We start from the raw sequence: 26096 nt of genomic DNA on the forward strand, positions 1-26096 counted from the left end.
CAAACCCTGAAAAACACTATGTCTTTGTTTACTCTATTTTCCAAAGTTCTAATTATTCTTTAGATTCTTTCTAAAGTACCATCTCAGAATAAGTTCCTCCCATGACGGTGAAACTCAGTAATGCCAGGTGGAACAGTGTGCATTCAGTGAATACAGGTCTGATTATCTACTTATAGAATGATCTTTGTCTCTAGTTATCCTCTTTTTCTCTCAATTGGGATATTTAATATCTTGATATCACCCTTGGAAGCAGGCAAGACAACAGGGAGTTGGAAACAAAGATAAGCCATTCTGCTTTTCTTTAGTTGTTTTGCTAAATGATTTGATAGGTTAAATATATTTGGTTAAAATAAACTCTGTGGATTTTAATTATCATGTCATATTTATTGCTGACCCCAAAATGTAACGTCCTAAGCTGCTATTTGGTTTTTATTGGAAACTACATTTTAATGACCCGAAACAATTAATGACTTCCAGGACCCATGGAATTATTTAGTCACTGAAGAATGTTGGGCTTGAGTATTACATTTTTAGAAAAAATCTTATTTCCAAAAAACCTAAAGGTAAAAGTCAAATATGATAACAACTTCCAGGGGGTACTAAGATAGAGAGTAAACTTTAAAAGAGAACATAATAAATCCTTAACACTTTTCCCAATTTCAGGTGACTCTTAAGTAGAAACTGTATACTTCTTCAAATTTCATGATTTGAAGTATGTGGTAATAACATTATATATTATTTCACATCATGAAATCCCTAGAATACATACTGTCTTAATGTTCCCTTTTGTTCCCTAATATGCTGCAAATTAGAGGGCCTTAGGACTGGATTTTGAAAGATTCAAGAGATAGGACCCACAGTTATTAACATGCTAAAGTTTTCCTGTCATCATCTAGAAATTAATGGTTACATTTGACATGGTACAAACTGAACTCAGGTCTACCAATGTAATTGATGTGTCAGTAGCTGGACTGATATCATCAATCAGTTTGTGATGAGCTTCAGACAAAAGAGGTTTATATATCACCAGCATCTTGACATTAATAAAATAAAGACAATGATGACAAAGAATGAAGAAAGATAATAAAGGAAAAAACTGCTCTACATACATGGGTAAAAAAAAATCTTTGAAAAAGCAATACACATTTATTGTATTATAACTTACATTGCCTGTGCATCTGCCAGTGGTTTTAAACAAGTAAAAGTAGTTTAGGAAAAGTCCAAAATAATTTTTCCCGGGACCAATTTATGGGAGAGAAAACCTGGTTTAAAGTGAGCACAGGATATATAGCTAGAACTAAAAGTATGAGATGGAAATTTTAAAATAGAATAAAAGATCATTCAATGGTTTTGCTAACAGTAATTACTGTTGGCTTGGAAAATAAATCTTGAAAAATTGTTAAGAGTAAGATTATATACTTAAACTGGATATGGGCCAAATAGAGGAAAAATTCTATTTCTGCATATCAGACCAAGTTTCCTATTTGAGCCACTTATTTCACAGTTACGTACTATTAATCAGGAGTAGACATAGACAGAGTATGAATGGCTCACTATACCCACACCATTCCTGGAAACACAGTTCTTAAAGATTAGAAGATCCAACTCCATAAATAAAAGGCATGATGGCATTATTATTATTAGGCAATAATTTATTAAGATGCTGTCATTGAAAATGGAATACCTACCCTTTGGTAAGAATGTAGAAAACTGGAACACTGCTTTATGGGACACATAAATGGTGCAATCCCTTTGGAAACCTATTCAGCAGTAAATAAAAACACATGCATAACCTTCAGCCCAGAAACTCTACTTCTTGGGATATACCCAACCTATGTGTATGCAATGCACATAAACATATACATACTACATGTACATTTGTTTACCAAGTGACATATCCTAGAGTGTTCATAATATCGCTATTTATAATAGTCTAAACTGTAATGCCCAAATATCCAACAACAGTGAAATGGATAGGTAAGCTGTGGTATCTTCACTTGGTACAATACTATCACAATGAAAATAAAGAATCAAAGCACACAAAACAATATGAACGCATCCCACAAACTCAATATTGACTGAAAGAAGATAAAATAAGAGAGTTTGTATTTCAGAATTCCATTTGTATAAAATTCAAAAATAGGCAAAACAAATCTATGCTATTGGAAATCAGGATAGTGGTTATTTTTGGGTGCAAACTGACTGGAAAGAAGCATGAAGGGTTCCCTTGAGAGCTGGTAATGTTTTGTTTCTTGTTCTGAATGTTGGTTATATTATTAATAGTGAAAAATGGCTAAGCACTTTTTTTTTCTCACTTAGTGGCACATTCACACCCATCATTTCATACCAATTAGATCAGAGAGTCTAAGGGTTACTTGTAAATAATGTAATGAAGAAAGAGAGTCCTTTCCCTTCCAACCAACACTGGGATGACAAGATATTTTTTAAAAAAAGAAAGTCAGATAGTGTTAAAACAAACATTAAGCCTTTCAAATTCACTCCAAAACACAAGATAATTTGTCTCCTCGGCCAGTAATTTCTTCTTTTCCTTTCTTGGCATTTCTGCAAGTCAGATGTCCCTGATGTTTATGTTGTCTTAGTCCACATGGATTTGCTTTAGGAAGAGAAACCTGTCATTTCTTGTCCCTGAGTATCTCAAGCAAGGGTCTGAAAAGCAGCACATACAATAGAAGTTGTACAAAGTCATCTCTGTCCTCCTCAATAAGGAAGAACGAAGAACAAAAATGTGTCCACTAGTAGTAGCGCCATTGGTAACCTCTCAACTACGTTTACTCAAGACATTTTGAACTTTACAATCAGCAACTAAGGAAAGTTATAGCGGAAAATATCTAGTCATTTTCTATGAACCAGTAAGACATGAAATAAAACAGTTATTTTAGCAATGAAATGTTTTCATCTTTTAGTTCGTCTGAGATCAGGGCAGTGATACTTCATGGAAGCCACAAACGAGAACTTTTTGTCATGTACAACCTAAAGACGGCAGAAGAGGTTTTGCTGTTAGGGTTTTTCCTCCACTAACGTGACCACCCTTTCACTAGGGAATGTACTTACATCATCAAATCAATGGGATTCTTAAACAGGACATAAATCTTTCTTTTGGATGGGAACACTAGTTGGATTCAGCTAATTTTTCATTCTCTATCTAAATATTGCCATTATGTGAAAAGAAAAATTCTTAAAAATGAAGGCAATTTTATTGAGTTAAACCTCTCCTCCCAGCCCATCTATTTTGTTACCCTATATAAACAAACTCTGCCATTACATTCCTTTATCCATAGCAACTTCCAGTGAGTAATACACAAATCAATTAAAGGCAAGTTAATTGCCAAAAAGGATCAAGTGACAAGCATTAGAAACATAATATTTACAGGCACCATCCTAAAAATTTATGTGTCAGAGAATAGTTTGGTCTGGCTAGCTTTCCTTCTAATGCAAGTTTTAAAATTTGTATGATTACTTTTGAAAATCAAAAATACATCACATAATTACTCTTAGCTTATGATAGCTATGTTTTGCAGGCAGATATGAACAGATACATCAAACCAAAAAAAAGAAAAAGTACTATAGGGCATACTACTGCTATTGAATTTTAACTTGCAATTTATTTTACTTTAATATTTCCTACATATGAAACTTTTTCAGGATAGGATGAAATAATGTAACAGAAAGTATGTTCTAAACTGCTCCTTCTCCCTTTTCCTTTCTCTTCCTCTTCCTGCCCCTTCTTGTATTTTTACAGTAAACGAGAAACAAAGCCAAGTTCACTCAAGAGATTGGAGTCTGATCCAACTGAAAACAAAGCCAGTAACAAGATCAATATCCATATGGCTCCATTGACCTCGTGCAATTCTGAGTGACGGATTGTCTGCCTAGAACTACAAACGTACGTGTGGATGTAAGGAATGGGTATGCTTCAACTTACATGCAAATAAATTGTCATTTTCTTTATGAAGGCTTCCATGACTTCTCCAAGCAGAACCCCCCCATGCCAGTCCCTCTTTCTTTTATTTCTTACCTTGTTTATTTTCTGCCTTCCTCCACCAGAACGTAAACTTTATGAGAGCAGAGATCACATCCATTTTGCTCCTCATTATATCCCTGACATAAGGTAAATATTTCTAGGTGGTTAATAAAGTATCAAGCACAGTGATGTGCTGGAGAGGTCTGTACCAACTGGTGAGAGCTGACTGTTACCCTTTTAGGAGTTTTTGTAAGTTGGTGTTACACCCAATGGCTATTAAAACTTAAACTATATAAGCCTACAATTAAACAAATTTTGTTGAAAATAATGGTAATAAATATTCAAAACTCATCATGTCTTAATAATTTAACTATATTTTACTACTATCTACGGTTTTGAGGTAGTTTATATGTATCATAACTGCATGGTGGAAACACTGTATGTGCTACGACGTATCTCCTGCCAACTCCACCTTGAGTGACCTCTGCAGCTTGAAATGGGCTGGGGGGAGAACGTTTCACACAGAAATCAGCAAATGCTACAAAAAGCTTTTTGTTTTTCACAGAGAGCTGGCTGTTAAGATTTATCAGCACACCACTAACCAGGCATATCATAAGCATTCAACAAATAGTCTCTGAATAAACGAATTGGTCTTTTATATGTATTCTGATTATATTGGAGATCATTCTTCTTCTTCTTCTTTTTTTTCTTTTTTTTTTTAACAGGGTTTATTCCTTTTACCTCAGCACAAAGCTTTTTTTTTTTTTTTAGGTTAACTCCTCGCAAGTTCCTCTTGAAATGTCTGTCTTTTGCATTTGAGTGATTTAACATAACTATAGTAATACCCATTTATTCTGTTCACAAATCCGTCTTTGCTCTTTCACATTTTAGTTTTTCCCTTCCAAATTTACACTATTATCAAGTATTAAATGACACAACTTGACAAGTTTTAAAGTGCTGTATTGTAGTCTCCCTTGCCAATGGAATTTTCTTTTGCTCTGATTCAAAGTAACTCTGGGTGCTTATCCAACCCCGCCTTACAGAAATTCAGATACCTCTCTTCAGCCCCTTATTGCACAATTTAAAAAGGCTTTTCAATTATAGTTGAAGGGTTAAAAAAAAAAAAAAATGGAAGTTAGGAGGAAGGAGAGCCATGGTAGGAAGTGGATATTTGTCTGTGGCAAAGAACATGATAGACGCTGGGGCCTCCAGAACAAGGAATAGTAAGGTACAATGTGAAGAACTGAATGCTTCCCCTTTTGTAAGAAGCATTCCTTACTTGCTCTGCCCAGACCAGACAAGTCTTAACTGGGCCACTCAGTCAAGGTCCCATCTCTTAAAATTATTTGATGGGGGCTCATCAACTTCGTGACCCAAAGACAAAAATGTACTAGTTGAAAATCATAAAATCAACGTTTTGAGAATGAATAATGCAAATCTTATGAACTAATTAAACATAAATATTCACATCTATTGCACATTCAACAATGGTATAGTTTTAACTATAGCATGGCTCTCACACTGATGATCAGAAATACCCACAAACATCATTATAAACCCTTAGCAGTGGGAAGTGTCTTTTCTTCTTTTGCCACCTTGATGTTTTTACATCTTTTGTCAGCCCACATTTGACAGTGCTCCTCTGTGCTGGCCTACAGCCCACCAGGCTACCTTATAGAATTGGTATTTTTATATTTAGTGCACAGAGTTCTTAATCTTTCTGTCTATGGTTGCTCCATGTGCATCTTGATAGCACAGAAAATTCTCAAACTGTATTTCCTTTCTCTGTCTGTTTCTGATCCACATTCATAATTGCACAGATTCTTTTGAATGTCGGTGATGTGGCTTTCCTTCAACTTAGAAAAATGCAGATAATATCTTCTGCAAAATTGTTATTTACAAAGTGGTCCCGCTCTACAAAAACCCTATTGCAGCTGATATAAGAAGTGATTTTTAGGCTTATAGGAAAAATGTCTGAGCTTAATTTTGCCTGGAAGAGTCTTATTATTGAGAAGTCTGCCCTTCCGTGGTCCTGGCCCAATTATGACTCTCATTTTCTACCCTGGCTACAAGAAGCAGGCTCCAAATAATTTATTCCCTTATTTATTTACTAAAGGCATTGAATTAGATGGGATCTGTACTGAAGTGAGGGGTGGGACATTGGAGCAAAGGTTTTTGCAGAAGCTTGGGTTCTAGCTCTGGCCACGGCACTATCAAGTTGCATGACCTCAGGGCCTCTCAAGATCTCCAGGTTCTTCAGTGTAAGAAGAATGAGTCTGAGCAAATGAACCATCAGGTTTCTTCAGCTCTAACCCCTTGTTTCCATGGATGTGGCAAAAGGAAGCAGAGTGTTCTCACGCTTGTCACAAATGTGAAAACATTTGTTAACAGGTTCATTCATTCAATACATATACATCAAGCACCTACTATGTGCCAGACACCTTTCCAAGCATTGGCCATAAAGAGGTTGGGGAAAAAAAAGACACAAATTGCTGCCACATGAAGCTTACATTCTATTATTAATAGCTAGCATTTATTTTAGTGCTATGTGCCAGGCACTTTACAGGAGTAACACACTTAACCATCATAGTACCCTATTTTACAGATGAGGAAACTGCAGCATATGAAGTTAAGTAACTTGCCCAGTGTTTCATAGCTCTAAATTATAGTGTGGACATGTGAACCTCAGCAGTGTTGTTCTAGAGGCAGCCAACTCTCAACCATTTGTCTATACCACTTTTCCAAGGGTAGCCTGTTTGTATGCACAAGTTGCTTTATAAGCCAGCTGCATTGTGCTATTCTGTAACCAAGAGTGGTCCCAATAAAGATGGTTAACTTGCATATGTATTTGACAAAAGAAGTTTCACAAAATTTGTGAAATGTTAAGGAAAACTTGAAAATGCTATAAAAGAGGTGGCAAGCAAGCCTGACTTTATGAACACATTTTCATTTAATCTGCACAATGGCCTTATGAAGTAGATATTTTTATTTGCTATTTAAAGACTTGGAAATGGATCATGGAGATTAGGAAAACTGCCCAATCAAGAAAGCAGCAGAGCTGGCATTGAACCTTGCTCTGTTGAGCTCTGAGGCCAACGTCCTCCTCCTACACAAGGCTACCTCACCCCACAAAGTGCAATGACTGTTAACACTATTGTTATTCTTAAGTACAAACCTTGCCTATAGGGCAATTATTTTTTCATTGTCAAGTTAGCCCACATTACTCACAATTTAGAATGTCATTAAGAAGGCTAGTTTAATAGGCAAGACAACACCAGTAGAATAAGTAGGCATGACACAGGATGAAGCTGACCTCTCTAGCTCAGAGAATCTTCTGGCTCCTCTGAACAGCTGGCCAAGGAGCAATATTTTGGTGGTAAAATATCACCACATGACCAATGTTTTTGGCCAGATAAATTCAGCCAGATGGAAGCCCATGAAGCAAAATCTGGGGGGGGGGAGGCGGGGGGAATGGAAGCAGGCAACATAAAACTACTGATTTATTTCCTTTTTTTTTTTTAACATAAAAATACTTTTATTGGGATGCTTTTGCTTAATATTACTTTAAACCAATATCAGTTAGTTAAGCGTACAGCTATTATTTAATAAGTTTATATTTTATTTGGTTACTAAATCTTCTATGTCGAATTACAAAGTGCTCTCTTCAGAGGAAGATGTGAGTTAAGTAGAGGAAGGTAGTATGTATATTAGCATCACACCTCTCAGTGTGGGATTCCTCCTGTGTGGTGATAAGAGGACCCAAGTCAGGAAGCTGGAGGAGGGAGAGTGACTATTTAGGAGTCCAGGTTCTAGGACAGACTTCAGGGTGCATACCTGGGCAAGTTTCTTAACCTCTCTCTGCCTAGTTTCCTCATTGGTAAAATAAAGGTGATGCTAGAATTACTTCCTGGCGCCGTTCTGGAGGATGCCATGCAGGAGAGAACACGGGTACAACAACACTGGGAACACCACTGGGTGCATAGTAAGTGTCCAACATAAATTAGCTCTTATTATTCTTTCTTTGGACTTTCTCAGACGTCTGTGTGTGGTCTCTGGTCTTTGAACCTACAATTCTTCTTAAATTCTTAAATGTTTAACAGTAATTATATCCATCCTCTTCACTTACCCTAAATAATTAAACGAAATGAGTTGTGGAGCACTAAAAACAACAGTTGTCACATCTTTTACATCTGAAAAGCTTTGAAAAATAAAAAATGCCTTGCAATAGGAGGTATTCTCGTGGTACTCAGAAAGTTACATCCCAATTTTCGAGTTGTTGGTGGCACTCATTCCCCTATTGAGATGTGGGTTCTAGCCAGCATTCTCTAGTGGGCATTGTGAGGTTTTATTCGAAAACCACGGATGTGCTACTACCTAGGTTTTGGGAGTGCCAAAGAGTAGTTATGAGACCCATCTCTCCTATGATCCCTGTTTACAGCTGCTGCCATGACCCCTTCAGATCAAAGTTACAGATATATCTTACTTTCTACTAGTATAGGGGATGATTTAAGGTTCTCCAGATCTTCTTGTTTCGGAAAATATTGCTTTATCTTTCCATAGCCTGAATATCACTTGTGCTTTTGTTTCTTGGTCTGATGGTCAATCCTCCCTCCTTCTACAGTTCAGTCCATGTCACATGAAACAAATGCACTCCTTAGCCCTTCCACAAAAGGTACAAGTATGCTCACAGGTATTTAATCACCTCTTTGGCAGCTTTGCTAAAATGCTGGGTAGGGAAAGATGTTGAAACAACTGGCAAAAATGAGATTTGGAGATGTTTCTGAGAATTTCAATTATGTCCTGTATCCCATGACCCCTATTATTATAAAGGGCAAGGAAACTAGAAGACACTTTCTGTTTCTAGCCTGTGGAATGCTATGGAATAATCTCTGCACTACATTTAAATATACTCTGAATGGCTTCCTTTCTATTTGCGTAACACTTATCCCATAGTCACTACATAAAATGTTCCTTTTAACATCTCCTTTTAAAAAGTCAGAAAGCAGAAAGTTTTGTGATTTGTTCTGGTTGGAAGACCAGAATCTTTAAACAAGGATGCCAGGACCTAGTGTGACAAATCAGTACCTTGCCTTTCAAAATAGTACTCATGTTTGTAACCAGTGCCCAATGCTAACGCCGATCCCATTACTTAAAACATGGTTGGCACTCCATTCTGGATCCACAGAGGAGAATCAGCTTCCTTATTATGTAATCCCGCTTTCTTCCCTCTCCTCCTCACCCCCTTCCTCTCCCTCTCCCTCAAATCTAACTTAGTTTAGTAATCTATGCATTAGTCATTGGTAAGTTATTATAAAAGTGTATTTTATCCACAAAATACAAAAACTTGTCATTGCCGAAAAACCACTTTCAAGTCTATTTTGAGCATTGTATAACAGTCTAAGATTATGTTTCTCAGGAGTCAATACTCATCAAATGCATGTGATTTTGCTATTACTTTAATAAGTCAGACTCTTTAACTGAATTTCGTATCTTATAGACTTGACATACCTTTAGCCTGAATGATTCCAAAGAATGAAAGCAATGCAAAAGGAAAATATTCCAGCTTAAAGCTAAATGTACCACCAGTATCATGCTTTAATATCCATTTCATATTCAAAGAAAAAAAAAAGACACTGCATTAGGCACATTTGAAGATTTTGCAGAATATAAAATATTGTTCTTAAGCAAACAATCTTGTAAGGTAGAAATCCAATGAGGAAATGTTGTCTAATGTCCAGTTCTTTCAGTTGCTTCAATAGTGGAATCATATTCAAAGCCTCTTAAAGGTCAAGATAAGCTTAAGTTACTTCTATGTTTTAAGAATCTCATATATTAAACAGGAAATGAGGACATGAAAAAACAAAGTTGTAAAATAATATTTTACATGTTTACATTAAACAGTTTAACACCTTTAATGCCAGGAATGTTATACAATAAAACTATTCAGAAGATAATTATAGCATTTAGGTGTGTGTATATGTGCCTGTGCACATGTGCGTGTGTGTATATACACACACTCAAGTTGGTTATGGCAACAAGGGCATTATGCGGTAATACCAAATAAGAGAGTATAGCAGGACACTTCAAATAGGCATTAATGGCACTCCTGTTGGATGTAAGGGAGCCTCTGACCTCAAAGAGTTTGCAGTGTAAGAAGGAAGACAAAATAGAACCCACAAACAGTACAAATAAATAATCAAATTAATTATTATATGGGCAATTAATATTCAAATTAAGGGGAAGTGAATTCTCAAGCTCCCAAAAAAGACTGGCTCATAATGGCTATTCAAGATGTCATCCTCATTTCTTAAACTTGTTACAAATGAACCTTGTTAAAATTGCTAACGTGGGGCATTCAAATACATGCAAAAGTCATCCTTCGCTATGCCAGTGCTTTTATTTTGAAAAAGGCCAGAACTTAACCAAAGAAAAGTGAAAATATCTTTGCCAGACTGAGAAGGTGAGGTTCATAATATATTTGATAGTCATACAATAGAACTTAAACTCTGCATTTTGTGAAATTTCTTCAACTCTTTAGTCCATCAAGCTATTGCTTATCCTCTACCCAGCAGTTAGAAATCTATGATATTAAAGAACTTTCTATCAGATCTCAGTGATGAACTGTAATGTTTACAAAATTTTGATGCTAAGTTATGAGCATATAATTTAGCACATATGAGTATGAGATGCAAATAATAAGCATAGAATCATGTTCAGTAGAATGTGAAGCATATGGTAGGCATATATTAATGTTAAACCAAATTTCATAAGTGTAACAAATTAACATAATTAATAAAAATAAATAGTATTTTGTTTCGAAATAAAAGCCAATGGAGGTACTACTTACACCTTTAGCTGGCAACTTATAGTTATCCCTTGTCAAAGTTTGCTCACACATTGTTACAAGTGAATTTTATAACTTGATTTCTCTAATTTTATAGTTTCTTGAAAATTTCCGAGAGCACTATCTTCCTTACTGTCTAAATCAAATAAATAATTCTTGTAAATTATTTTAATCCAAATTTTGAACAATTTCTATGCAAGGAAAGCAGAACACATTTTAATCTACAGTTAGTATATATTTCTACATAGGCCTGGCAGCTTACAGATACATTGCATTTGGTCTAAATAAGAAAGATCTTATTCCCAAGATTTTGCAAACAATATCACTTCTATTTACTATTGATGAAATAGCTTTCAGTGCTATAGACTGTAATCAATCAGAAACAAAAAATTGTGAAGAATCAATCTTTTCCTATAAATATCCAGAACATTCAAGTGAAGAAGAAAATCCAGTATTTTTCTCAGTATCTTCTTTCTTTCTAGTTCTTTGGTTAAAATGAGCTAACTTTGACGCAAAACAAAGTCACTGACAGTTTAGTGAGATCAAGAATTTTCATGTGATTTTTTTAGAAAAATCTTTAGAAATAAAAGATTAATAAAATATTTACTTTGAATTCATGGTATCTAATTTTTCTGGACAAGAGTGAAACTGTGAATTATTAATACCACCTAGAACATAGAGACAGTTCCAACTTTTCCATGTGCATGTGCCCTGAAACACTTATCAACAATGCAGTGTTTTTGTTGTTGTTTACTTGTTTAATCAAACAAGAACCCTTTCCTAACATCTAAAGAGTTGGTTACATTAATCCATTAGGCAAGTTAACACACTTGTTTTCCAGAGGACAGAAACACGAATGCTTTTTGCAGTTTGCCATTTAACTCTCACAGTTAGCTTGTAGAGTTAGCCAACTTCCTTCTACTTCTGCAGGTTCTCACATACCCTCATTTCAAGGTTCACATCTTCTTAGCTCTTATTTCCTATACTGTCAATTTAACCAACATTATGAGTTAAAGAGATCCACACAGGGCAAAGGTTTATTTGCAAGAGGCCTAAGGCAGTTTACAAAAGCCCTTCCCAGCTACAGAAAGGAAAGAGCCATACCTGTAGGACTTTGAGAAACGTAATCTTGATTGGGCTCTTGGAGACGGTCCTGGCACTATGGCTCCCAGAGGATCCCAAACAAAAGCCATTTGTAAAGACGGTACCAAGATCCACAGGAACGGCAGAAAGTCAGAGTTGGTGCAGGGCCCTGGGGCCCTGGGGGCTCACACGGAGCAGGAGGCACTTGTAGCTGAGTGAGGGCATTTCCTCTGTGTGGTGGTATGCGCTGACAGAGAGGTGGCAGGCAGGCTGAGGCAGGGCTGGAAGGGATGGCCAGGACTTCCTGCTGCATGACACTTGCCCTTTGCGACAGAGCTTGCTTCACTCAGACCTTATCTCACTATTAATGTGAGAAACACTCCCTCGAAAATTTGTTTTTAAATATAGCCCTGATTAAACAGCAGAGTCACATGCCACTCCTGAAAAGCACAATACATACACACAACAGAAGGTATGATTGGAGTGGGTGGACCTTTTGATCAAGTGTGTACTTTTAAAAAAAGGTAAATAGAAGATTTTGTTAAAAATTTTAAAAAAGTAAATACGTGCCAATGACTGGAGAGTTCGACAAAGATTACTAAATTTCACATGGCTAGCTGCCCAATATCATTTTCCTTCTTTTGACTTCTTTTAAAAACAGAGTGGACAAAATGATTAGCAAACCTTCCACAGGATTTAATTGGCTTGAAAATACCGGTGCCTGTCTGCAAGTCAGTGTGAGAAGAAAACAGGCAGATCACTTTCAAAGCTTTTGGCAGCTTTTCCCTCAAGGAGATGCCGTGTCACTTTGGAGAGTGAATTACCATGCATGACTTTGACAACAAAGATCAATTTTCGTGTCCATTTTCTGTTCCCTAGAAACATTTCTTAACTCTCTGATAAATCCCTTCAAACAACGTTCTTTCAAATTAAACGATGAGAGACAAACCGAGCCCTGCACACGTTTTACGAGCCCAGCACCTTCTGGGGAGGGACATATTCCAAGACACTGTACACAGGAGTCAAAGGACTCCAGTGCCCTCATCGGTCCTCACCACTGAGTGCTATTTAATGTTAACACTGGGGCATAATTTCATCAGTCCCTGTCCAAATATTGCCCCGAGGGTGACCTCAACTGTAAACCAAGGCAGAGCTCCACTTCGCCAGGATAAGATTAGAGAGGCCCCAAGTGCCCAAGAGTGAATTTAACCCTCTTTGAACTGGACAAAACTGACCAATAGTCGAGCTCAGTGAATGTCACCATAACTACCAAATGTTGAGACCCTTAAACCTCAATCTATTTCTTATATACCAGAGGGGTCCGAAATATTCACGTAAGTCTATAAAAGTTCAAGATACTAAGCATGATGCTTATTTTCACAACAGCACCCAGCACACCAGGGGTTCTTGAGAATGCTACGAGTTCCCTATCAGCATTGGGGATGAGTAACAGAAAACATTTTTACAGTTTAACCTCTTTGTTATCTGACATACAGGCTCAAAGAGAGTGGGTGAGTGATAGCTGCCCTGAAGAGCAGCAACCTAGAGGAGCTGAGAGTTCAAAAATAAACACATTCTCTCTGAATCAACTTGCAATATTTTAATGCTTCCCAGACTTTTATATAGGGAGCCACATTTCACATGAGCCAAATGAGTGGTCACCTTCCTGATCTACTTTGAGAAGAACTGAAATGTTCCTAGAGGTATGCCAGTCTGCCCCTCTGGTGTCTGAAAATTCCACTATTATCATTTCATTCCTTTATACTCGCTAATTTCCATTTCGGGGCAGCTCTTAGGAAATGTGAACATTCCTGGCAGAGTTAACACAGAGCTGAACAGCTTGGTGCTTAGTAGAATGCCTTCGTCTGGGACTAAAGTCAGACAGTGTAAGAGAACTGTTCACCCGGCTAAAGAAAGGAGGAGGCCCTGGCAGCTGGAGGGCTGTGGTGGAGCAGTGTGCAGGGTGGCGAGGAGCGGGGGACGCGAAGATAAGCCGCAGAGCATGAGGGATGGTACCCGCAATGCAAAGCTCTCCTTCTACCTGGCAGCGTTTATAATTTGATAGGTGAAACAGCATCATCAGCTTCTGAGAAAAGCTACAGTCCATATAGACAGCTTTCGAAGCAGAAGAATGTTCCTTTCATTGTTATCTCTATTTCATTTGGAGAAAGATAAACACTATCTTCCCATCCAGGCTAAAGCCAGCAATAGACATTTTCACAAATAATTAATTGCCTTTGCTTACCGATTTACATTTTAAAAGTGTTCTATTAATGGATAGCTAACTGATAAACTACAAGGGAATAATAATCATCTAGAATGAAGCTGCAATAGAATGTCTAACTTTTTCTAAAAATGTACAAGGAAGAAGTGACATTCTCTTTTTCGCTATTGCCAGAAACCTTTCTTCCTTCTTCTCCCCCCTGCTTCTTAAAAGCAGACATCTAGAACAGTTAGGCATGATAAAAAACAAAAAACAAAAAACAATAGACCTATAAATGTGAAATTATGAATGGGAATAAGGAAGATCTGGTCTTTTTTCCTAATATGAAATACTATAAAGACACAAGAAGTGTCTGCCAGTGTTAATATTATTTTTGCCCTAAATAATTACTTACCGCCTCCTTTTCATTTCTTCTGTACAAGTTACACATAATCCCTCGTAGGTTACCAAGCCTCAACAAGGTCATAGAACTAAGCTACTTATTACTGAGATTAATCATAAGCAAAGTTAAGCCTTGATTTCAAATATAACTATCAATATTGTTTTGAGGAACTGGTTAGTACTTCACTGCCATGAGAATTTTGACAATTGGAAAAAATAAAATAAAATGTTTCCTAGGATGAATCTTTGCTGTCGTTTATATTCCAACCAGGTGTTTATAATTTTTACTTCACAGGTACTAAAGGGTAGAAAAGGACTAAGTAGAAATCTTTTGAATATTTTAATTACTGTCCCTTTATTATTTATTTTTCCAGAAGAATTTTAGTAAAATCATGATTGAATAACAAGAAGAGATGTTCTATCCCTGAGACAAAGTCAACTCTTCTTTTACAAGTTGAAAACTGAATTTATATCCCAGGGAAAACCAGACTCTGAAATCTAAACATTGTTTCCATCCAATTGTTACCCACATAATTCCTAACCTCCCTAAAATATTAACAAAATGCCCACCTCCTGCCAATAACTTAGATCTTATGTTTCTGCAGAGCTCTAAATAAGGCATCATTTTTTTGCCTCTTAAATATTTCTCAGATTTTGGTTCCAAGATTCCAGATGTGACAAATGGCAACTTTGGGTTTTGGTGTTGACTCGGAAACTCAGACTTTCCTTTAGAGGAGATAGATACTATGAATCAAATTGAAACACCCAAAATTAAAAGGGGTAAAGTTTAAAAACAATCCACATAGGCATTCGTTTACTTACACACCAAGTCACTAGTTGACAGGTTGACAGGGGTGGTTTGAGCGAAGCTTCAGAGAAAGAGTTACATTAGTGGGGTTGCGTTAGGTTGAAACACATTGCTTCAGGAAACCAGAGCAGGCAGATAGATGGGTTTCAGGATAATGCTGTATTTCGAAATAGTCTCTGGTCACAGACTCAAAGTCAGTAGACGTTAATGTACAAGCAAATAACAGACTTCTTTACCAGCTACTTCTGATGGGAGCATCACTGTAATAATTCTATTTTCAGAGTGATACATTATAAAAGAGTATAACAAAAGGAAGTTTGACAAGTGCACTTACTTAAACACTTCTTAAAACTAGTGTTCATTCAGTACAAATTATTGTGTTTTAAAAAAGGCTTTTTATCACCTTATCATAATCAACTATAAATTATTTCTTCAAATGGAATTGCTGTAAGAATAATGCTACAGTTTTCTTTGAATTGCTTTCAAAAATTCATTCTAAAACTTATATGAGTCTACTTGACTTACAGGTCAATTATTCCATGTTCTGAAATGGGGGACAATTATTTTATGAGCTGGAACACAGTGGAAAGTTAACAGAATTGAAGGTACCCCGTAGTATCAAAAGCATTAGGAAAACATGCTTCGTGTTTTAAGCTTTATGCATTCTTTACTCGTGTATGCCCCAGAACACAGACAGAAATAAATTGTAGTTAAAGACATAAAGACATAGAATAAAAGATTGAAAAGAGGCATGCTTAAATGTAAGAAGAAAAGACCAATAATACAACTACAGATTATGAATTAAAATGTTTTACTACACACTAAGTTTTCTGTCTATATTACTTTTAGGAATGTTTTAGCAATTTGGAATAATTAAGTCAAGCCTCTTCTATTCAATAAGTCAACGGAGCTCCTCCTAAATACTTGGAGAAATGGGGTTGAAGGAAAGAAGTTAGGGAAGCAAAGGCTGATGGAATGGAATGGAAGGGTAATAAATTTTATGTTTATTAAGTATCCACTAAGTGACTGACAAAGTCTTCAAAAGAAAGTATTTCTGGAATCAAATTCTTTAAAAATCTTGCAATTAATATAGGCTAGTCACATGAAATCACAAACTTAACACGATTTTTTTTTTTTTTTAGTGTGTAAAAGTCTTCTGGAGTCAATAATTATCTAATTGTCTAATTCTCTGTATATAAAGATTTTAAAGGTCAAAAAAGTTCTTTCTTTTCAATATTTCATGAATACAGCCTGAAAAATATCCAGCTTAGTTATTGATTGGTGAGTGAAAAGGGGGGGATACAGGATTTCATCTTGAAAGCCACTTCCTCCCGAAGCCTTCCCCGCTCCCCCAGACCAGGTGATGTCTCCACAGCACTGTGTACTTCCTCTTTGTCAGCGTCACTGCGTTTGTCATTACTTTCTCAGCCTCTGGCTTCCCTGAGGGACCTAAACGTTGTGCGAACACGATCACATCTGCTTCCCCTCTGGGTCCCCAGCGCCTAGTGAAGAGTCTAGAAAAATAAAACCCATAATCATGTTTGTTTAATAAAAGAAATTCTCAGGGCTTCTTGAAAATAAGATCCATCACCTGCATTATATTCTTTTATGTTCCTAAGTAGGGGCAAATATTTCTCCACAACTAATTTACGTAGCCCTTACTTAATTTCTCTTTCCTTAGATGTTCCCTCTGACAAAGTCAAGGTTGTTGCAATAAGTGATAAACAAATAAGAAAATAAAATAACCAGAAAATCCACTGTCACTGTTATGACCAAATGAAGTACGGGCCTGTCCCACATATATATATATGTATATATATATATATTTAAAAGAAGCACCACTGGGCAAATATTCGGGGCAGCACTGGTATAGAGGATTAGAGATTACACCAGGAATTACACCGTTACACCATGAATTTGCCATGTGAACAACTTGAGCACTGTTGCTCGGCCTTGCTGAGTTTCAGTGTCTTATCCATTTGTTTCTCATTTGAGAATCAGTGCAGTTTTTGAGATGATTGAATAAGGTAATTGACATGAAAACATTCTGAAAACTCCATGCAAAATTTTAGGCATTACTGCTGACATTGTTTGTAAACTTTTGGGGGAGGTATAAAAACTATTTTTATATTGTTGGAAATATTTACAGTTTTAAAAATTATCTTCTAAAATTGGTTACCTTATGAGCACAGTAAGTAGGCATATCATTTTATCGGTTTCAAAAAGGGTATCAATACTCAGTTTTGATAGGTAAGTTTTTTTCTCTATTTAAAATATTTTTATCCCACGTGTGTAAAGATAGATTATCAGCTGTTCTATTTTAAAGGTTAATTCTATAACAAAATCTTAATGTTTTATTTGCACCATGAAAACCCTCTATCGGTTTTTGTTTATAAGAACTAAAAAAATTAGATGGAAAGGAATTCTGCTAAAATTAGCAGATGGAATTTTTCTTGATTGTTCAAAATCCTGGACTTCTCCTAAATACAGAAGCATTTCCATTTATTTTTCAAAAACTTATGGGATTCTGAAGACAGGTTGTTTAATTGGAAAAGCATTTGCAACGCTGACTCCAACTTATGCTGCTGTCATTGTTGACCACACACCAAATAAGGACAAAAATGGCTTCTTCCAGCTTTTCAGAATTATGCTAACAAACAAGCAAAAGCAGTGAGGGAATAACCAGGCTGAGAAACAAAATTGCTCCCTTGGGAGAAAGAAATAAGACCCCAAATACCAAGAATCCCTAAATAATAACAATCTCATATGCTGAATTATGGTGCCATGAATTTTTTCCATGACTATTCAATATCTGGCTACATCTGGATTTCCATTTATTGGAGCCAATGGTCATAAATTTTCCCATTCCTGACCACATATTGTTGACCTGTCACCCTCAGATCCCTTTCCTTACCCAGACACTTCCTGAGTTTGTGAGCCTAACATCACCATGAGGTCAGGATAACTTTTCTAATTCCTTATTTTATTACGATGATATCAACCACTTATTTGGAGCTTTTTGTGTGTGATAAGGCTGTGACATAAGCTATATGATCCTCACAATAATATATCTATGAGGTTTGTATTAATTCTATTCTGTTTTACCACTGAGGAAATGGAGGCTTACAAAATTGAAGTAGCTCGACCCTCTGATCACACACAATGAGCAGATCTGAGGTTAAAACTGAGGTCCCCCTGATTGCAAAACCTATATCTTAGCCAATATGTGCCTAGAATATAAATGAATGAAGGAATGAATGAGGTCAGGTCTCTTTCATTGGAGAGTTAAGTCATCAAGGAGGTCTTGGATTTTCACAGGAAAAGGAGATGGTATCAGGTAAACGATTTACATAATCTTATTTAATCTCCAAACATCATTATTACTGCTTCATAGATGAAAATCTGAAGTTCAGAGAGGTTAAGTAACTTGGCTGAAGCCACAAATTGAATATCTGACAGAGGTGTGAGACCAAATCCATTTTACCTGCTTCCAGATACACCCCTGTTGCAGCTGGTTCATCCAAACTCTTTCAATTCCTAATTCCAGGGACAGGATTGGCCTGCAAGCCCCAGGTGGGACTGAGGCTGCAGGCAGGAGCTCATTGGGCTCAACTGTGAAAACCAGAGGCAGGGAGGGGAGGGCTGGCACATGGTAAGGCTTGAGGAAAAGGGACAATGTCAGTGTTTGCATGTACTGTGCTTTGCTCTGCATTTTCCCTCTGAATATTCTACATAGAAGAGAAACATAAACTCTTTTCAGTCCATCTGATCCGCTGCAGCAATTCACTGAGGGATAAATTACAAATCTGGATATTTGAGTAACAGTGAAAGAAAACAGCTTGTTGTTGTTATTTGCTTTTGTTTTGTGACAGGATGTATAAAACTTAGGGTGCCATTTTCTAGCTAGCTCTCAAAACCACCCAAGAAATTATAACAGACATTTACATAATTGGGCCATTAATAGGTAATAAGACAGGTTCTGGTTTTTGCTTTCAGGTGCTACCACTAATTTTATTTCTGTTGGTTCAGTGAAGTTAAGTGAATTTCCCAGGTTTGGTAAGTGGTAAGTAATGGTCCTTTGATTAAAACTTTAGCTTACCTCTACATTTTAAAGAATAAGCCATTTCTATATTAGGGACTTAATTAAATAAGATGTAGAAGTAAATTTCAAAACACATAATTGTTATTTCATTGACCAGGTGGTATCAAGTAAAATGATTTATAGCAAAATTCTTAGTTAAATTGGAAATATTTTGGTTTGATATATATGTTATGGATAGCCATTAAAGGATTCAATTTACGTTCGAAAATAAAACAAATTGCCACCAAAGAAACAAAATCATAACTATGTATTTTAAAACACTATTGGACACTAGATAATGAAATGTTTGGGGCAGCAAGTATTTGCCTAGATATTCTAAAAGTGACTAACTCATAAAATCCTTTGCAATAAACAGAGCTAAAAGATACAGCCTAGTAAGCTAGTTTCTATATGGAATTTTGTTCAACAGCTAAACCAATCTTCCTTTCTTCCTCCCTTCCCTCCTTCCTTCCTTCCCTCACTCCCTCCCCCTTCTTCCTTCCTTCCTTCCTTTTCTTCCTTCCTCACTTCCTTCCTTCCTTCCTTCTTTTGTCCTTCTGCCCTCCCTTCCACACACAAACACACATTAAGCATCTACTACGTGCCACGTGGGATGCCAGCTGCATGGTGGTGATTAATGGTGAACACAATTCATGCCCAAGGGAAGCTTAGAGCTGAATGAACCAAAAATTGAAACTCAAGGCTTATAAGCAATTGGACTGGGCTTACATTTTTAAAAAGTATCAGGGCAGGCGGAAGACAAGGATATAAAATATTTATAGAAATAAAAAATAACTTGAACTGTTATTTATGAAAAAAATGTATACAATTAAAAAGAAGGTGATTTTTAAGATCATCAACATTAAAAACAAATCAAATGAGATATTTGTGCTGACATATCTTTCGTAGCACTGGCCCAGGGGAAAAATACTTGTCCTCAAACAGTCAATTCTTAATATTATGTTAAAGTGGGAAAGGCACAGGAGAGACACATTAAAACAGAAGTTCCTACTGCAACCAGAGTGGGTCTAAATCAGGGATGGGTGACCCTTGGTACAAAAGAAAGATGAGACCTGGTGCCTCCTTACAGATGCTTTGCAGCCGGAAAGAATCTTACTTCAGAAGGGCATCTCTGTAAACTGTGGTGGTAATATTTTTCTCAGTAAAACCTATCAATAGTGCTTAGAACATTAAAATTCACTTTCTTACACAAATAAAGAAAAAAAATAAGCATGCTGTACATAAAGCAATCAGCTCCAGAACAGTCCAGAATGAGTTGAATTACAGATGTCTAAAACACAAAATTGACAAGGCATGTGAGATTAGTTTCAGGATAAAAATTTAGAATGAGTCTTGCTATATCAGGAAAGAGGTTTTTTGTTTGTTTGTTTTCAAAATTGTATTATGAACATTTTCAAAAATGTAGAATAAGCTGAAAGAATTTTACAGTTAACACCTGTGTATCTACCACTTAGATTCTACCAGGAACATTTATGAGACTGCTTCTTAACATGTGATTATCACATTGGACTTGAACAGTAAGAACTGTACTGCTGTAATAGGATTCATCTGAACAGTATTTAGGATTGTGCCTTATGTTGGACCTAAAATTATAAGTTTCTATGTTTTCTTATTGAGTCTATTTTAAAGGGTAGATTTTATACAGACTAAGACAATATATTTTTTTCTAGGTAATGTAAACACAAAATAAATTTGAATTTTTAAATTTTTCTAACAAAAATAAATTAATGATAAAAGGTAAATGTTAAAGATATATTCAAAGATTATGAATTGTCAAAATCATTATCCATTTAAGTGATAAAAGCTATCAACCATGGGGTTTTATTCCAGTTTAGTCTTAGGTAATATGTTTTCTGAATTATTTGATACAGGGAAATTCTTGGTAAATTATGAGTTAGTCAAACACTTGGGAACGAGATGATTGGGAATTTTCCTTAATTACTGATGTTGTACAAAATATCCTATAAAATCTAAAATCAAGATAAATTTTAATAAAGTAGAATTTTTTGGTTTTTCTATGAGTTTTTTGTTTCCTTTTGTCATATTTTTAAATAAATGTTATATAAATGTTAGGCCTAGTTTGTTACAGATAAGGCAGCCTACTTTTCTAATAAATGAAAAAAAAATCTCGACATCAGTGACCCTAGCTAGTTTTTGTCTATTATTTCTGATGTGCCTAGTGTAAAGGTCAGCTTGCTAACTTCTCAGCAATTTGAAATGCAGGTCAAGGTCAGATGACTTCACAAGAGTGACGGAGGAAACCTAATTTTAGTCTCCATGAAACTGAAGAACTCACACGAATGATTACTGAACACTCTTAGCCTATGTTTGGAGCCGTATACTTGAAAAGGAATCCCATCAAGGAGGAACAGGTACTGGAGAGAGTCCTGGAAGAAGCCAGTGTGCTCTCAGGTGCTCCAAGGGGTCAAGGAGCATCTCAGATTCAGACAATTGACTTTTCAGGTACATTTAAAGGATGCATATTTGCAACTCTAGTACAAACTCATTAAAGCAGAAATTCAGTGAAAACAGTCAATATATTTAATAGCTATAAACAGCATAGAATGGCAATTCCAAAAAGATGTTGGGGTTAATGCTTTGTTAAAAAGTGCATTACAACATTTTTAATACTAAGTAGAATCCAATTACTCCTCAAAAGCATTTATCAATTAAAACATATTAATTAAAATATGCACCAAAATGTTGACAGTGTTATTTCTAGGGAATAGGATCATAGGTATTTTAAAACTTCTTTTCCATAGTGTTCATATTTTCTACAACAAATAAAATTACTTTTACAAACAGACAAAACTAAATATACTGTACTAAAAAACTTAAATAGTCAAGGTTCTTATTTCCTACCAGGTGTTTCAGGTTAAAACTTAATTAGATTTCAACCAGAGGTTATGAATAAAGACTTTTAAATTCATATTAAATTAAACAGGTATCACAGATATTTTACACATTGCTGAGATGTTAAAGGGTCTGAGAGAGAAGTCCTGAGAAGCCAGACAGACAAACACACCATTTGACACCTATGAAGATACAATTTAAAATCCAATTAGAAGCAGCGTGATGCAGTCTGCAGAAGCATAACTAGAGAGGACAGCACAGGTTCCTTCCAGAGGTGGAAGAGGAGCCACAGTCAGGAAAAATCAAAAGAAAGAAGCAGGGCTCTTTTAATACATTTAAGGAAACCCACTTTGTGTCAGTGTGCAAGGAAATTCTCCTCTATGACAAGAGATAGATATTTGCACAGCTGCACAGCGCCCCCTTGTGGAGAGGTTTAAACAACTGTACCTTCTCCCTAAGAAAAAGCCAAGAAAGCCATCGCTTAGCTTTCATCAGCGGATGACTGACTTCCAAGCCTTTTTGAGGATGCATATGTGGGTATGAGCAACGCACTGACTTGATATTCTGCTCCTCTGTTATTAACGTGTACATAAATATTCCACAAGGTTGTGTTTCTTAATGATAATACTTGAAAAAGAACTTCCTAAAATAGAAAATAAGCAATTATGTTTGTCCCCACTACTTGTGAAATTTGCTCTTTTGCGCAGATGAATGCTGTTTCTCCATTTGACAAAAGGAAATTGAAAACTGGGGACCATATTAAAAATCAAATATTTTCCATTCATCTTAAAAATATGAAGCCATTTGTTTATGAAATGTTAGTATGCTTATGAGGGCAATTTGGAAATGTATTAGTCACCTGAAATTTCATATGATAGCCAACGATAAAAATGTTGCCATTTGAGTACTGTGAGAATTAGGGGCTTTTGATGTGCTTGATTTAGCTCTTTAACTTGAATAAAAACCATATTATAATTCATGTAAATGATTCCACTGATTTGCAATTATCTGGATAACTGCTCAGCAGGAAAAATCAAATTCTGGATGCTTCTTGGAAAAGAGAAATTAATCTGAAATGTAATATAATCTGTCTAAGAAGAGCTGTGCTTTATTAGACATTCTGACTCAAAACAGGAGAAAAAATGAACAATTGATTGGGAAGTGAGTACAGTCTTCACTTTGCCTGTTGCTGGCTGTACTACGTAGTTAATGAGGATCTCGTTCATCTCTGCTCATCTTCCTATCCAAGCCATTCTACAAAACATGCTCAGCACCTGAGCCAGGAGAGTGAGAAAGTGTGGCTTTGCAAAAACCATTATTAAAAAACAGTAACAACACAAAAAAAAATGGCTCAAGTTGCCTCTCCATAATCTCCACTAGCTTTTCCAATACTACTCCAAATAAACATATATAGAAAGTAAAAACAACATGCTTCCTACGCAAATACACAGTCAAGATAAGTCCCCAAGATCCCCTTCCTTTCAATCAAATTGTCATCACTTCTCAAACAAGTACCATCTAGAAATTCTACTGTGGCCTCTGCTGAAAGATCAGACTGTTCATTGATGAGCATCATTGTGTTTATGTAGGAAAGAGAAGACAAAGCAGAGAAGGATGGAAACAAGTCTGTATAGGAACTCACTCGTATTCAGGCCTTGTGCAATGAACTTTCACATGGGCTTGCAAAAGACTAATGACTCCCAATTACATCTCCATCCCTGCTATTTTGACTGGTGTCCAGAACAGTATATCCACCTTCTTGAACATTGACATTTGGATATTTAATAGTCTTAGGTTGAATCCCTCCCAGGCAGACTGTACAAAGTCTTGGAGTAGGTAGTTTATTTGGAAAGGAGGCAGGCTGGTGATTCTAGCAAGTACAACTTAGTGGGAGGGGAAGTGGAACAATGAAGGAAGAAGTTAATAGGGTGTGTATTAATAAGCAGGTTACCACTATGGGTAAATAGGGCTCAATCTTCCTGGGGACACTTTGAGGGACCATATACACATACCTTGGGATTGCCCTAGTGAAGAATGCAGAACCTGGGGTACACGAGTGCCAATTCTGGCCCTCAGTGTTTGAGGGTTGCCACTGGGAGTGTTAAATCCCGTGCACAGTCTAAGCAAACACCTTTGTACTGGAGAAAGCCCCCAGGTGCCTGAGTTGCAAAGGTGGCTGAGCCCACTATAGCAACAGGTGAACTCTGGAGTAGTTGGACAGGAAATGGGGCAGGGCTTGAAGCCTTTGCCCACAGATAGGCCTCTCAGAACTTAAGATGCCAGAACTAAACTACCCTACCAGTAAACTTGCTACTCCCTTGTCTCCCCCAAGCTCAGTAAATAAAAACACAAGTTTTCAATTTGCTCAGGCTAAAGTCCTTGCATCATCTTTGACTCATCTCTTTTTTTCTCACCCCATGTAACAATCCATCGTCAAATACTATCAGCTCCAATTTCAAAACACATCCAGAATCTGTTCACTTCTCATCAGCTATGCTGCCGCCACTCTGGTCCAAGTCCCCGTTATCTGTCGCCGAGACTGCGGGAGTAGCTTCTTCACCATTTTCCCTGCTTAAACCCTTGCTCCGTGTCTATTCTGCACAGAGCACTCTGTGATCCTCTGAAAATGTATGTCATTTCTCTGCTGAAAATCCTCTACTAGTTTCCCACACCACTTGGGATAAAATCCAAACACTTCACCATGGCTTACAAAAGCCCAGTCCCTCATTCTCTGGCCTCTTCTCCTTCTACTCTCCCCCTTGCCCACTTGGTTCCAGCCAACCAACTGTCTTCCTATTCCTTGAACACAGTGTGCCTGCTCCCACCTCAGGACCTTTGCACCTGCTCCTTCCTCTTCCTGGAACACTCTTCCTTCAGATAACTGCATGGTTCCTTCATTTTGTTAAGATTCAAATGTCAGGTTAGTAGATATAACTACCTATTCTGACTATTCAATCTAAAGTTGTACTTCCATCACTATTTCTTTGCCCTGCATTAACTTTCTTCATGCAACTCAACATCATGACATGCTACATATTTTGTACATGTTTGTGTATTTCATATGTTTTATACTATCTTCCCCCACAAAATTTTAAGTTCCTTTAGAGGAGAGACTCTGGTTTGTTCACTGTTGTTTTACCAACAACCAGAATAGGGCCCGAGAGTGATAGTGGTTCCATACATATGTACTGAGTGAGTTAATTCACTGGTCTGAGAGCCATATGAGATAAATATTCGTACTTATCAAACACTTACTAAACACCATGACTGGTGTTGTCCTAACACAAGTATAAGCAGCCCCTGCTCTTCAGAAGCCTGAATAGCCAAGGTGTGGTGGAACCATCAGAGGTCAGAGCAGAAATGACTGTATTGGGAACAATGGTATTTAGGAAAACTGGACTGTGAAGAAACTTGAACGCTACATTAGGAGCGGGACCTCTGCTCCGTTTAGAAGTGAAAAGTCACCAAAGGTTTCCGAGTAATTAAAATGAAATTTAATTAATTACAGTAGGGTCTCAGAACAATTAATATTTTGATTCTACTTACAGGGACTTGAGTAGGGAAGAATTAAGACAGAGAGACGGCATCATGATTTTTTCCCCCTTGAATCCTCTTTTTCCCCAATATCCAAGGCACTGGCATAGATAATACTACGTGCATCTTTTTGACATAGTTTGTAGACTACTGTATCAATATTTTTCACACTCAGCTAAGAAGCTTTTTGACCTGACTGTGGATGTTAACTGTTAGGTTATTAAGTATGGAATGTCCGATTCCCTTAAGTGCTAAGTTTGACAGTTGATCTCTCTGACATTTCAC

The 26096-nt window shown here is 36.6% G+C and overlaps 1 protein-coding gene across 4 annotated transcripts in view; it reads right to left on the bottom strand.

Moving 5' to 3' along the window:
* PDE4D (phosphodiesterase 4D) overlaps positions 1 to 26096 on the bottom strand; it is a 794445-nt gene that overhangs the window by 304355 nt on the left and 463994 nt on the right. The window contains exon 1 of one of the 4 annotated variants that reach the window (XM_069492695.1): positions 11931 to 12050. The exons of the other annotated variants lie outside the window; for them this stretch is intronic. Coding sequence (XP_069348796.1) covers positions 11931 to 12019 — 89 coding nt within the window. The 5' untranslated portion in view covers positions 12020 to 12050. Of the gene's footprint in view, positions 1 to 11930; positions 12051 to 26096 lie in introns of those variants that run through there. 4 annotated transcript variants of the gene reach the window in all.

This window comes from Eulemur rufifrons, chromosome 17 (assembly GCF_041146395.1).
Source record: "Eulemur rufifrons isolate Redbay chromosome 17, OSU_ERuf_1, whole genome shotgun sequence".
Classification (NCBI taxonomy): domain Eukaryota; kingdom Metazoa; phylum Chordata; class Mammalia; order Primates; family Lemuridae; genus Eulemur; species Eulemur rufifrons.